Source organism: Lithobates pipiens, unplaced genomic scaffold (assembly GCF_037356315.1).
Source record: "Lithobates pipiens isolate NorthernLeopardFrog02 unplaced genomic scaffold, aLitPip1_a1.2 Scaffold_22, whole genome shotgun sequence".
NCBI lineage: Eukaryota > Metazoa > Chordata > Amphibia > Anura > Ranidae > Lithobates > Lithobates pipiens.
In genome coordinates, this window is record NW_027507784.1 from 168,867,061 (window position 1) to 168,882,842 (window position 15,782).

The 15,782-nt window shown below is 42.5% G+C and overlaps 1 protein-coding gene across 2 annotated transcripts in view; it reads left to right on the plus strand.

Moving 5' to 3' along the window:
• Positions 1-15,782, plus strand: part of BMPR2 (bone morphogenetic protein receptor type 2) — a 245,476-nt gene that overhangs the window by 209,389 nt on the left and 20,305 nt on the right. For both annotated transcript variants that reach the window (XM_077448607.1, XM_077448608.1), the window contains exons 9-10: positions 2,610-2,757; positions 14,640-14,776. In XM_077448607.1, coding sequence (XP_077304733.1) covers positions 2,610-2,757; positions 14,640-14,776 — 285 coding nt within the window. The remainder of the gene's footprint in view (positions 1-2,609; positions 2,758-14,639; positions 14,777-15,782) is intronic.

Here is a 15,782-nt window from a genome sequence, read left to right on the forward strand (position 1 = left end):
CATGTTGGAATGTCCAAGTACGTCACATGCCAGCTTCCTGGCTGATGAATCCAAATGTTCCTCCAGTATTGTTTGATAACATACTGCATTCATCTTGCCATCAATTTTGACCAAATTTCCTGTGCCTTTGTAGCTCACACATCCCCAAAACATCAGCGATCCACCTCTGTGTTTCACGTAGGAATGGTGCACCCCTTTTTGTCAAGTTCTGTACATGTTATCAGGCCAAAATCACCAGGGTATGTAAACTTGTGATCAGGGTCATTTGGGTAGTTTCTGTTGCCATTATGATTTAACCACTTGCCGCCCGCCCTATTACAAAAAGACGGCGGCAAAGTGGTTTGATAATCCTGACCGGACGTCATATGACGTCCTCAGGATTATGAGCCGCTGTGCGCCCCTGGGGGCGCGCATCGCGGCGATCGTTGTTGCGGGGTGTCAGTCTGACACCCGGCAACTACGATCTCGGTAAAGAGTCTCCGACGGAGACTCTTTACCACGTGATCAGCCGTGTCCAATCACGGCTGATCACAGTGTAAACGGGTAGGCAGACGCGAGTAGAGGAGAGCCGATCGGCTGCTCCTCTGATAGGGGGGGTCTGTGCTGATCGATTATCAGCACAGCCCCCCGAGGATGCCCACACTGGACCACCAGGGACACCACCAGGGAAAAGGTAATCCTCCCTAGACCACCAGGGATGCCAATGGTCAGCACAATGGATGCCAATCAGTGCCCATAATGGATGCCAATCAGTGCCCACAATGGGCATCACTGATTGGCATGCATTATTGTTTGGCACTGATTGGCATCCATTAGTACAGTATAACACCAATGCCGCCTATGAGTGCCCACCTGTGCCGCCTATGAGTGCCCACCTGTTATGAGTGCCCACCTGTGCCGCCTATGAGTGTCCACCTGTGCCGCCTATGAGTGCCCACCTGTGCCGCCTATCAGTGCCCACCCATGCCCATCTGTGCCGCCTATCCATGCCCATCTGTGCCGCCTATCCATGCCCATCTCTGCTGCCCATCCATGCCAATCCGTGCCAGCTATCAGTGCCAATTTGTGCCACCTATCAGTGTCCATCCATGTCGCCCATCCGTGTCGCCCATCTGTGTCGCCCATCCGTGCCGCCTATCAGTGCCGCCTATCAGTGTCCATCAATGCCACCTCATCAGTGCCACTTCATTGGTGCCCATCAGTGCCGCCTTATCAGTGCCCATCAGTGTAGCCCCATCAGTGCCCATCAGTGAAGGAGCAAACGTACTTATTTACAAAGTTTTGAAACTGACACAAAAAAAAACATTTTTTTTTTCAAAATTTTCGGTATTTTTTTTATTTGTAGCGCAAAAAATAAAAACCGTAGAGGTGATCAAATAGCACCAAAAGAAAGCTCTATTTGTGGGAAAAAAATGATAAAAATTTCATTTGGGTACAGTGTAGCATGACCGCGCAATTGTCATTCAAAGTGCGACAGCGCTGAAAGCTCAAAATTGGTCTGGGCAGGAAGGTGTTTAAGTGCCCTGTATTGAAGTGGTTAAAAAAATTAAACACAGTTGGTTGATAATAAATGGCTTCAGCCAAGCACAAACCATGAGTGAAAGAAATGTTTTTGTGTTATCATACATATTCTTTTTAAAATAGCCAAGAAATCATAAATTTTGCCAGGGTATGTGAACTTATGAGCACAGGGCCGGGACTCCCACTAGGCGAACCAGGCAGCCGCCTAAGGTGCACTGCCACCTAGGGGCGCACTGCTGCCTAGCCTAGGGAGGGTGCAGCAGCCCGGATGGATCACTCATGTAGTTCGCCCAGCCGGAGTGGCTTCGCCGTAATAGTGTTGACTGTGTGTCACTCACTGTGCATTGCTGTGCAGGCCTCACACACACAGAGCCATGTTTTTCCCTTGTCACGGGGAGTCCTGGACCGGTGGCGGTGCCGTGGCAGGAGCAGGGAGAACCGAGTGCCTGGGAGGGAGAAGAGCTCCCTGACCACCAGAGAGGTGAGGAGCAGCAGGCGCAGCAACCCTGACGTGGCAGCGCCACCCAGAGGCTGGATTCCTCCAACCTTCTCTCCACTCCCAGCTCTGACAGCAGTCAAAGGACAGGCGGATCGGGGGACCCCGAGGACCAGCAGGAGGCGCATGCAGCCAGGGACTGCTACCCGGGACAGTCTGCAGTCTATGACATAGCAGAGCACCCCCATTCTCACCAGCCAGAAGAAGGAGGTACCAGGCATCATACACATAACACGCTTACCCATAGACTGGGACAGAGGCTGCACAGAAGGGACTGCAGACAGGGACCCTCTCGCTCATCTTCCCCTCTCATCTCTTTCTCATCTCATATGGGGGGCTGCCTCGCTGAGCATAAGAAATGTCCATGGTTTGGCACCATTATTACAATTTAAAGCTTTGCCTGCCAGAATTGCCCAGGATTCAGGTATAAAGGCAGGGGTTTGGAGACTGCCAAAGATATGGGCTAAAGGAGCTGTAAAGTCTCATTTTTTGTTCACCTTAATGCATTCTATATCATATTTACAAAGCTTCAATACATTTCAATTCAATAATTTTCATACAGTATATAAACTTTTATGATGTCTATCTACAGGTTGGCACAATTCGTTACATGGCTCCTGAAGTCTTGGAAGGGGCAGTGAATCTGAGAGACTGCGAGTCTGCTTTGAAACAAGTGGACATGTATTCACTAGGCCTGATATATTGGGAAATTTTCATGAGATGTACAGATCTCTTTCCTGGTAAGAAGCTTGCTTTATATATTTAAAGATGTCATTTGTTCTATAGTCTGCTGATAAAATACCTAGAATTCCAAGTCTGACCATGCAAAAATCAACTGTACTGAAAAGAATTGGTCTGTATTATGTCAAATACCTGGAATATCTTGGCGTGCATAGAAGATAAGATAAAAAAGGAAGGATGTTAGGTTATCTGCACAGGCTTATCTGTAAAACTATTTCATATGTGAGAGTGCTTAACGAGAAAAATTAAAGATAACCCAGTAACCTCCAACTGAAGAAAAACACATATATTATTTTGGTACTATAGCTGGGTATGCATCAGCAGGTTACAAAGGGGGGGGGGGGGGGGCAATTACAGAACCAGTCCGCTGTGTGGCTCTCTCTGCAGCAAGTAAAAGCTGGCTTCTCCTCCTCTCCCTCCCGCCAGCTTTCAGCTGCTGCAGAGAGAGCCACACAAAAATCACCCTCCCTGTACACCATCCTCTGAAACTTATGTTGTGTTTGTGTCTCCTAATTATTATTATTTTTTGTTTGTTTTTTTTAAAATATATTTTGGGTAGGGCCTGTCAGGTAGCTGCCCTGCTGACCCCTATACTTAGCTATGCTGACTCCTATACACTGCCCTGCTGACCTCTGTATACTACCCTACTGATCCCCTGTACACTGCCCTGCTGACCTCTATATACTTCCCTGCTGATCCCCTGTACACTGCCCTGTTGCCCCCTGTCCTTGGCCTGCTAGCCCCTGCTCACTGCCCTAAAGCCTCTGTACACTGTCATACAAACTGCTAACCTCATCTTCTGCCCTGTTGACCACCTGTACACTGCCCTGCTTACCCCCCCCCCCCCCCCCCCCCACACACACATCAGACAGGCTAGCCCCATCTCTGGCATAGGCCAATCAAAATACACAGTCCAAGGTGTCATCTGCTATATGTGATTTCCACATTTAGTCCTGTATTCCTGCATCACAGCTATAAAGCTTTGTGTATGTGATGCTGTAATAAACAGGTAAAACCCATTTTTCAAATGTGCCTCTGGACTTTCAAAGGGTATGCCGTGAGGTTTTTTGACTAAACAGACTCTCGGGCAGCCAGTTAACACACGCACCTATTGTATCACTCTCAGTAGTGAATGATGTTCTTAAACAACTATATAGAGCCATTTTTATGTGGATCAAAAGGCCTCATGTTTAGATCTTTAGACGCTAACTATCCTTGATTGTGTGGAAAGGACATTCACAACAGTTAGAACGTTCCTGCATGTATTCCATCATCTGAGATCTATGGTCAACTTTTCATATAACAACTTTCCCTCTGTGTTTGGTGTGCCTCTATATGCTAGTCTTTTATGGCAGCAGCTGCTGGCTTTGTTGCCTTGCATTTGATGTGTAAATGCTTCTAAAACCATTCCCTAATGATTAGCTAATGACATATGTTTTGAGCAGGGTAAGGATGAAGTGACCCTTGGGAACTGGAAGTCAATTTAGCACGTCTTGAGATTTAGTCTATAATCTTCATCCCCTTCCTGTGAAGTGATGGAGACAGACATGGTTGAACCTTACACATCAGCTAATGCTGCAGTTTTATTAAAGGAATTAGGGCAACAGAGCTGGAATGCCTATCACCAGCATAACTGCACTGCAGTCATACCTCCCACCCAACGTGAGACTACTGTATGTGATCTGTAGTTACCATTAGAGGGAGAACATAAATTCCCATCAATTTACAGACAATATCCCTTTATCTTTCTCTCATAAAAATTATTAATATTTTTTTCAATTTAAAGCAGAACATTTTGGTGTTGTGCCCTCTTTCTTTATATGGAATTCTGAATATAAACTACCTTTATACTGCAGTGGTCATGTCAATCTATAGGTAATGTGTGTAAAATAAGACAAAATAATGATATAAAGATACATTATACAATCTTACTGAAGTGTATTAGTTGAAACAATTTTCCATGTCATTGTATCATTATGCAATTGGGAAGACACAGTAACATATCTAGTCCAAAAAAATAAAGCACTAGTGCCATCTAGTGCTCTCAAGTGATAATACTGATTGACCCATAGGCTCCCATGTTATACTCTACATCTAACTAATGTTTCCTCTCATCAAGCCCATCAGTCTTTTTTTTTATTATGTATTTTGAATGAAAAGCTTCATTAAAAAAGTGTAAATTTGTTTATTTTTAGCCACATTATACAGCCACATACAGGAGGACGTTGACACTGGTAAAAAAAAAAAAAAAAAACAGTGACCAGCCTGTTATAACCTCTCCACTCCTTGCATGCCTCCGTTTTTTTTTTCTAGTGTTCTAAGAGGATGGATGCTTTATCTCCACTGGGAAAAGTTTAACCTTTTTACTAGCCATTCTTTATTTTTTATCAAGCTTATTTTTTTCCCCTAAACAAAGTGTTTGAGCTAGTCTCTTCATGCAATATTCCAGATACATTCCAGGACATAGCTTTTGTGGTTGTACCCAGACCCTTCTGGACTGAAAGATTTCTGTGACTGCCTGGAATGTGACATTTGGGCACTAGGCTCTGCATTGTGGCACCTTTGTGTACCATGGTACGTAGCCATGGAGTGCTTTCCAGGTCTAGAGCTCTGGCGCTGCTTCGGGGGGGTGACCGTGACTTTGAAGACTTCTTAGACAGTAAAATATTTGTATCTCTCGAACGTTTTTGGAAATTCTTTCAAAAACCCTGTTTTCTCTGGCAGATCTTCATTTCAGTCTGCCATTGCTGTGTTGTTAGTTGTCAAAGATTAGAGGAATAAATTAAGCTTATAGAAAGGGATCCAACTTCCATCCACATGGATCCCCCTTTTATAGAGCACTTAGAGGTGATGCTGGCTGCGATACACTACTACTTAGATTAGTTATTAGAGGTCTTCAGTCTTATTTCCTTAATAAGTCTTCTATCAGTCAACATAACTCCACAGCCGAAATGTTTATCTGCAAAGCAATTTGTGAAAAGAGCTACCCCAACAAAAGAAACTTGGGCCTGAAGCTGCAAATACTCCCACACTTAGGCTAAGAAGAATTCCTTCATTACTTTCATTACTTACAGGCTTCACCCTCTAACACCAAACCCAAGGCAGGAATACAGTTCATTACAAACCCTAGACCTATAAATCCCACAACATACAGAAAATGTAATTCTGGCATAAAGGAACGTCCCTATCTTCCAAAGTGGTTAGCTTTTGCAGACATCAAGAGAGACAGCACCTTAGTGCCTGGATATCGGATGTGGTTTCCAAGAGCTACAAACTAGCGTTCCAATCTCAGCTCCCCTTTTTCCCCACTTTGTCTTCCTACCTTCCTGTGTCAACTTACAGGTTAGACAAACAAGATATAACCTTACAGGTTAGCAGACCTTCATGCAGCCCTTGCAGATATTCTGGATCTGGGGGTTATTGCCCCAGTTCCTGTGGTGGAAAGATTTTAGAAAGCCAAACGGCTCAATATATTATCATTAGGGCCCCAATATTTCACATACAAACCACCAGGTCTTTTATAGACTCCCATCTACAGGAAGATTTTTTGGTTTCTGTATACTGTACAAGGATACATATTTTTCCAGCACATCTGTGATTACTTTGCTTTGCTGTAAACACTTTTAATTTATGGCCTTACAAATCAGCCTCTCTTCTACACTTTGCATGTTCACCATGGTTCTAGCTCCTGTGCTTGCCTTGTTACATTCATAGGGCATCCACATTGTAATTTATCTGGACAATCTTCTGTTGAACGAGTAGTTGAAACTTCTGTTGAATCCATAGTGGAGAAGGATCTGGGGGTTTTGGTAGATCATTAGCTCAATAATAGCATGCAATGCCAAGCTGTGGTTTCCAAAGCAAACAAACTCCTTTCTTGTATTAAGAAAGGTATGGACTCCAGAGAGAGATATATCATTGTGCCCCTGTACAAATCATTAGTAAGACCTCATCTGGAATATGCAGTTTTGGGCACCAGTTCTCAAAAAGGATATCAGGGAACTGGAGAAAGTGCAGAGAAGGGCAACCAAACTGATAAGAGGCATGGAGGAGCTCAGCTATGAGGAAAGATTAGAGGAATTGAATCTATTCCCTCTTGAGAAGAGGAGATTAAGGGGGGATATGATCAACATGTACAAATACATAAGTGATCCATATAGTGAACTTGGTGTTGAGTTATTCACTTTTAAGGTGTGGTGGCGATTTTGAAATATCATATTTATAGCAAGGTGTTTAAAGGAAACCATTCTGAATGCAGGACTTAATATTTTCAGAGGTTTTAATACAGCTAATGGGAACCATTGAATGACCCCAGGTGCTCACTGTTCAGCATATTTCCCTTTGTTCTGTCTTGTACCTGTGTAGACAGTAAGGCTCCATCCCAGCAGGGGACATTGACATGCTAATGTCGGAACTATTTGGGTTTAAAGATCAAAGGAGGTGACATTCAGGCCTGATCTATGAACATTTCTTGGGACTTGAGAATCGGCCAATCAGAGGTTGATGTAAACTCAGAGCCAATGGGTGCGTTCCATCTTCTGATTGGCCCAGAATGCATATAAAATAGGGCTAGAATTAGCTGATCTGCCCTCTTGAATTCCAGACCACCGGAAGTCCATGTAACGTATACTTGTATCTCTCTTCCCCTCTCTCTCTCTCCCCCTCTCTCTCCCCCCCCCTCTCCCTCTCCCTCTCTCTCTCTCTCCCTCCCTCTCTCCCTCTCTCTCTCTCTCCCTCCCTCTCTCTCTCTCTCTCTCTCTCTCTCTCTCTCCTTTTTTATCATGTCTCTTCTATTTCTAATTATTTCTTTCTCAGGACTTATCTAGAAATATTGATAAATATATTGAAAGTGTATGTTTGTTGTAAGCATATGACCTAAATCATCTTGGCAGCTCTGTACTTGTAACATCACTTGAGTTATATGATAAGTTCTAATTATTCTAAAGTTTCTTTTCTGTATAAATAAATGTAATTGTTTATCTTTTCGCACTGTTATCGTTCATTTTTATTCTTATGTAGACAAAGGTTTAATCACTTATTTCTTGTATCGTTAATCATTTAAGTGAGATATAAAAATCGCCATAACAAAGGTCATCACAGAGAACAAGGGGGCACTCTTTACGTCTAGAGGAAAAAGGATTTCAACTCCAAATAGGGAAAGGTTTCTTCACAGTAAGAGCTGTGAAAATGTGGAATAGACTCCCTCCAGAAGTGGTTCTGGCAAGCTCAGTAGATTGCTTTAAAAAAAGCCTGGATTCTTTCCTAAATGTACATAATATAACTGGGTACTAACATTTATAGGTAAAGTTGAAAATACGATTGCCTTTCGGGGGATCAGGAAGGAACTTTTTCCCCTGCTGTAGCAAACTGGATAATGCTTTGCTAGGGTTTTTCACCTTCCTCTGGATCAACTGTGGGTATAGGATTGTGTATTTGGGATTGTATTTTTTTTTTGGTTGAACTAGATGGACTTTTGTCTTTTTTCAAACTGACTAACTATGTAACTATAACACATATGTTGACCAACAATTTAACGTGGCAACAGTTCAAACCCTAAAGAGGTTCAGTTGTATCCTGAACCTTTAACCCCTTTACACATGGTCGGGCATTCCGATGGACAATGTCCGATAGGACCGTGTTGTCGGATAATCCGACATTGTGTGGGCTCCATCGGACTGTTTCCGTCGGAGTATCCGACGGACCAAGTTTTCCAGCTGGGCTATAAAATTTTCCGACAACATGATCCGATCAGACTTTGTCCGATCATGTGTAGAGAATTCCGATCGGACAAAGTGCCACGCATGCTCAGATCAAATTCCTAGACCAAGCATCACGTTAAGTACGATCGGATTATCTGACAACTTTGTCCGACTGTGTGTATGCAACAGTTTCAGACAAAATCTGACGGATTTGGTTGTCGGAATGTCCGACCCTGTGTACAAGGGCTAAGTAGGCTTTGGAGCCAACTCATTGACTGAAGTAGCAGGACCTTTTACTAAACAGAACTGAAGGTGCCCATATTGCACAGAAATTGAGAGGTGGTTTACCTCTTCAGCATCTATTAAAAACTGAAGCTTTACTTTTGGTTGGATTCATCCAAACCTTATCACTCTGCATATTGCTTCGTACACCTGTGCTCGGCTTGATTTGATGTTATTAGCCCATTACTGCATTTCTTTGTATTTTCTGTCTGTGAGGTATACATTATTATTTGGTAATCTTCCAACTATTCAATCTGCAGGATTACTGTTATTGACTTTATACTGTAATATTGAAGATTATATTTTAAATACACAGTACTTGTTTTGCACATGAAAAAACAACCTCTATCTGTTTTCCTTCCATTCCTGCTACAAAAACCCTTTCCATGATGGGTCTAAAAGTAAAGCACTTTCCTACACATTTTTAGTATGTTGAATCAGGTACTTATAATCCTCTCACATTTTATGAATTCCAAAATAAATAAAAATGTAATACATAGAAAATTTTATTATTATCAACCATATTAGAGATTTGAATAACAGCATCATCTCCTGTGGCGGTGTACAGACATGGGCGAGTTTTACAGATGGTTACATGTTGGTCATAGGAGCTGATCCGTTGGCACTGCAGTGCTAGAATCCCAAGGGTTTGTAGGCTTTCCCCAAATATGCATGTTTTTTTCCTGGATGCATTTAGATTACTCCAGAAAGTTTACTGGTACATTTTTAAGCTGGCACATTATCAAATTCATTTTTTTTCAAAGTAAAAACAGGTAATTGTGTTACCATTTATTAGGCAGAAGAGAAGCTTTATACACAGCCTCGCTGCTACAAAGGAGTAGCTGGAGCAAGGGCCAGTGGCTCTGCTAGATTAACTAGCCCTTCAGCTGCAGAGTGATCCACAGCCAATAGAGCCTGGAAGCTAGTGTACTCCTTGACCACTTCCTCTAGGGCGTGGTAACCAAGGCATAGCATTTTAAGGCTGGATACCCTATTGTCAAGCCTAATAAATATATCAAATAGGTATGTATATATATGTATATATATATATATATATATATATATATATATATATATATATATATATATATATATATATATATATATATATATATATCTCTATATATATATATATATATATATATATGCATTATGGGGTTGATTTATTAAAACTGGAGTGCAAAATCTGGTACAGCTCTGCATGGTAGCCAATCGGCTTCTAAATTCAGCTTGTTCAATTAAGCTTTGACCAAAAAAAACCTGGAAGCTGGTTGTTTTCTATGCAGAGAGAGTTGCACCAGATTTTGCATGCTCCAGTTTTAGTAAATCAACCCCTTCATCCAGGTATGACATGTGTGATTCCCTACCCTCTTATAGTACTGTCTAGCTAGGCTAATTTCTAGGCCCAAATATTTTCAGATGCCCATGAGGGTGAAGTCACAAATCCCCTAGCATCTGAACCAGTTGACCCTCAAGATTTTAGTGCTGCAATAAGGGAACACTGGTAAGATAAGTATAACTGGGTCATGGGGTCCCTTTACAAAGACTTTATCACTTTGCCCTGCATGGATGAAGTGCGGGCTGTATAAGTATATATCATTTTAGCTTAATGCATATTTGAATGTAGCACGGCCCCCTTGGGGACTGCTGAGAATTACCTGCATATCTGCACAGCCATGACCAAGTGAACCTTACAACCTTCCAACCCACCTGACACACTGAGTTCAGACATCCTATAAATACTATAAAGCAAGAATCAAACAACTCAGTAGTATAAAATTCGGTAAGGTTCTCAAATATTTTACTTGAACCCAAAATGGAAAAGTTATTTCACAAAAGGAAGGAATAGATCCACTAAGCTGGTATAACAGCACCAACTCAGCAAACAGATTCCTCCTGAAGACACAACAATGGTTAAACAATTGATGATGCTATATACACAAGTCTACACTGTATTCAGATCTGAAGTCACCTCCCAGTGGATGTTTCAGTTAACTACATATGTGGCCACACTTAGATAGATGTAATCTAGACAGCCTATGTTATTCTAATGAGAGAGCTAATCTCCTGCTGGTGTTTTATTTATATATATATATATATATATATATATATATATATATATATATATATATATATATATATTTAGGCTTCCTATAAGTAATGGCAATAGAGTTCCACATAGCAGATCTGTTATTCTTCCCTAGCTAGTTGGAGCTCGTTAACTGGTTAACTGTAAGCCATTTGGTTGTAGATGAAACAATAGGTTCCAAGTGATGAAGGCCTAAGGCATCTGAGCACATTGTTCTAGCAATGCAGTAAGGTGTCCTTGGGTAGAGATGTGTGTGTACAGTGTTCTGTACTGGTGGTATTGAATAGACTGAGCAGCTTGATCTCTCACCAATGACCTAAATCAATCCGAAGTCTTCTAGACAGGAACACAGATGGCAACACTCCACAATGGATCATATGTCACAGTCTTCTGTAGTGACTTTCTGCACCGATGGGTAGGTGCTGTAAGTGATGCTCGTAACAGGATATCTGACAGCGGGTAACAGGAGTAGACCTCTTAGCCCTCGTGGTGGGAGTAGCGTTTCGCATGGTAGAAAACCGAGCTCCTCCCATAGCAAAAGAGCAGCAAATAAGCAAGAGGCCCTTGTCCTCATCAACATGGGGACAAGGTGCTTTGGGGTGGGGGGCTGCAGGGCACCCCCCTTCCCCAAAGCACCCACCCACCCATGTTGAGGGCATGTCGCCTGGTACGGTTCAGGAGGGGGGGTGCTTGCTAGTCCCCATCCCCTTTCCTGACCGGCCGGGCTGCGTGCTCGGATAAGGGTCGAGTATGGACATTGGGCAGACCACCACGCTGTTTTACGGCGTAGGGGTTACCCTTAAAACTCGTACCAGGCGACAGGGCTCGCAAGGTGTCAATCTCGCCGATGTAGGCGGCAACATTGACTTCTTTCTCTAGTCCCATCATACCTCAAATCACGTTCAAAATGCATGGACTTTAGTCCGTGTGTGGGCAAGTCCATTCATTTGGAAAGTCCAGCGGATTGTCCGTCGGAAAAGTCAGTTCGTGTGTGGGTAAGTCCGCTCATTCGGAAAGCCCGGCGGACCTCCGCTGGAAAGTCAGGCGGATATTCCGATCTTGTGTACGGGGTATTGAGGTACATGGATGCATAGCAGCTGATTCAAAGAAGACTATACGCCCCATAACTCACTCTGTTGGCACACAGATATGAGATCACTGGCTGCACGAATCACGGGGACAAAAACAAAAATAGCGCCTGAAAAATGGCTCACCTGCAGTCTCATTGTGAAAGCCAGAGGGCTTTCACACTGAGGCGATGCGCTGGCAGGACGTTAAAATAAACTCCTGCAAACAAAATCTTTGGAGCAGCGAAGCATCGGTGTATACACCGCTTCTTCACCGCTCCTTCCCATTGAAATGAAAGTGCCACCAAACCACGTTTTAACCCTTTTTTCAGCCACTAGCGGGGGGTAAAAACGCCCCGCTAGTGGCCGAAAACCTCTGCAAAAACTACGTTACAGTGCTGCTAAAAATAGCGGCGCCTTACTGCTGGCGGTGCCAATGCCCCAGTGTGAAAGCAGCCTTAGGTTTTGATTTACTAAAACTGGAGAGTGCAAAATCTGGTGCAGCTGAGCATGGTAGCCAATTGGCTTCTAACTTTAGGTTGTTTAATTAAGCTTTAACAATAAAACCTGTTAACTGATTGGTTTCTATACAGAGTTGCACTAGACTTTGCACGCTCCAGTTTTAATAAATCCACCTTTATGCCGCATACACATGACCGGACTTTCCGGCAGACTAGGTCCGACGGTCTTCCAATGGGCTTTTGGTGGAGTTCCGACAGACTTTCAGAACAAACGGACTTGGCCACACACAAACGGACTAAGTCTGTTCGAAAGTCTGTTTCTTTTGAACGTGATAGCGTAAGACGGGACTAAAAAGGGAAGTTCAGTAGCCAATAGCTTCCCTTGCGTCGTATTTGGTCCATCAGACCAGTATACAGAAGAACGGATTTCCCGATAGGAATTGAGTCTGTCGGACAGATTTGAAAGATGTTCTATTTCTAGGTCCATCGGATTTTTTTAGTGAAAAACTATCGGATTAGCCCACACACAATCAAATTGAAGGACGGACTGATTCTGTTGGACCTAGTCTGCCGGAAAGTCCGGTCGTGTGCACGAAGCATTAGTGTTACGGATTCAGTACTGCATTCTTTTCTTGTTACAATATTGCAACAGTACTAGGTGGTATTATATGCATCAATCCCTTAATGTCTGTTTTACATTTTATATATTTTTAGTCATAGTCTACTGTGCTACTTTTTTATAACAAAAATGTACTAAATTGTGCTGTTACTCACTAAATATCTCAGTTATACAGTACTGAAACTTACAGACTTATATCTGCAGTCTACTGTAGTACACATTGACATAATGCTGCAGTCTACTGCATTATGTGTTATGGACTTCGTACTGTAATCTGCAGTATGCTCCTTGTACAGTACTGAAGTGCACTGCATGCTACATAAGGAAATCACCACTGTTTATTGATATAAACAGTAACTACTACATCATTACTCATCTGAGAATGTAAGTTTATTAGGACGGTAGCCTCGCTGCTATTCTGTCTAGACTTTGTTTTTCCATACATTGTACAGTGGAATTTTAGTAATAAACTTTCTTTGTAGCACTTAACCTGTGCAATACCATGGGATGATATTCATGGTGAATATTAGTGTATTAAAGGTCACAGCAACACAATCTTTACAAAAGCCAACCATAAAACCTTCTTTTACTAGTTCACATCACATCTTGATTTTCTGTATTTTATATTAGTTTTTGGTTTATTTTATTAGATTTATTTAGGTTTATTTGTTTTTCAACTGATATTTCTATCTGCTTTTAGCATTTTTTTAAACGTTATTTTTGACAAATAAACATTTATAAAGGATGCATTTGTTACACAGAAAAAGCTGGTGGGTAAGGGGAGTAGGGGAGGAGTCACTCCCTTTACCCATTCAGCTGTTTGTGTAAATGTTAGCTTGAACTATTGGGAGCAGGCTTTTTTTAAACAGAGCAGCTAAGAGTAGACTGGTAAATACAATAAAAAGGGTCTCATTGCTCCATTGGCTGAATGAAAATGGAAATGCAGTATATACATGTTGTTTTTTATTTTATTTGACAAAAAAGAAAAGTTATGTATAAATCTTTTAGAATAAACAAAGTATTTACAGAATGACTATGCATTCCTTTTAAACGGGTGATTTATTTTAAACACTCAGCTTAAAAAGGGGGCTACTAGAGGCCCAGATATGATATTTTAGCTGGTTTCTACTGCAGACCCTTAGCTCATGCATGGAAAGGCAGTGAAACCCTCTGTACCCTCTGTATTTATACCATAAATGATTAGCAAATGGTACTTGTAATTATCTTACATGTTATTTGTATATGCATTGCATTTGTATATGCAAAAACTTAGTACATCCGCACACAGATTTTTGTCCAAATTAAAAGCTATTTCATTTACTTGCAAAAGCAGTTTGCTCCGAGCTTGATAAAGAGCTAGACATGGCCCGAAACATTGCTATGTGAAATGGGAGCTTGACTGTTTTCTACTGCCATGCTTTTGCAAAAAGTGAAAGACATTATAATCTGGACAAAGACCTGTGTGTGGTACTTCATTTTTACATGCTTGAAGTTCTTCCAAGTTGCTGAAGAAGGTTTCATCCTGGCACCAGGCACTGAAAAAGGGGTGTTCTTCTGAAGTACAAGTATTAGTTGTATATGTTACCTTACACTGTACCTAGTGTGATTACTCATGCTTGTTTCAGTGTTCTGTGGTATTGACCATCATATTAATCTATGTGTAGGGGAATCTGTACCGGAGTATCAAATGGCATTTCAAGCTGAAGCTGGCAATCACCCTACATTTGAAGACATGCAAGTATTGGTGTCAAGAGAGAAGCAGAGGCCTAAATTTCCAGAGGCATGGAAAGAGAACAGCCTGGTGAGTTCAGATATGTGAATACTTTCTTCTTGCGCGTATGCTTATTTAGCACATGAACATATATTAAGGATGTGGACAGCCGTGTCACCAAAATATTTCCCAAATACAAATGGTAGACCCAGTGGCGTAACTAGAACCTTCAGGCCCCCGATGCAAGAAACCGTGAAGGGCCCCCCTGACAGGGCCCTTTACTCCGAGTTTGGTGGCGGAACAACAGGACCCGGTTGCAAGTGGGTGGCTGCATGTAAAGGAACCAATTTCTCCATTTGCCGCTGCTTCTCCACCTCTCCCTTCCACAGGCATTCAGCGACTGCAGGAGGAAAATGGAGAGACCAGTTCCTCTATGTCGGTGTTTCTCAATCTTTTTCCAGTCAGGGCACCCTTTAAGTACATCCCTATGTGAATGGGGCTGCACTGCAACTCCCCTGCAACTGTGTGCATTGCATGCAGTTCCAGCAAAGTGAGGATGCATTTAAAGGGTTGTAAACTCTTGTGTTTTTTCACCTTAATCTATCTTATGCATTAAGGTGAAAAAACACCTGGCAGTCACCGGAACCCCAGCCCCCCCCCCCCCCATTTTACTTACCGGAGCCCTGGAACTTTACCAGGTGGAGATGCGCTCTTCCTTTGCCCAGGGTTCTCGGCTCCTGATTGGATAGATTGATAGCAGCTCAGCCATTGGCTCCCACTTCTGTTAATAAAATCCAATGACGCGGGCATCGGGGGCGCCTGCAAGGTAACCCCCCCCCCCCCCGGGACAGCGCTTCTCCTAGGGGGTTGTCTGATAAGAGGAGGAGCCACGAGAGCCACCGAGGGACCCCAGAATACAAGGTTCGGGATCACTCTGTGCAAAACGAGCTGCACAGTGAAGGTAAGTATAACATGTTTGTTATTAAAAAAAAAAAGAAGCAAACCTTTACAATCACATTAAGGGATTAAAACAGGTGGTCAGGAGGCAACATATTGCCCCTTTACCAGCTGTCAAATGCCTCTGAAAAGCGATCTG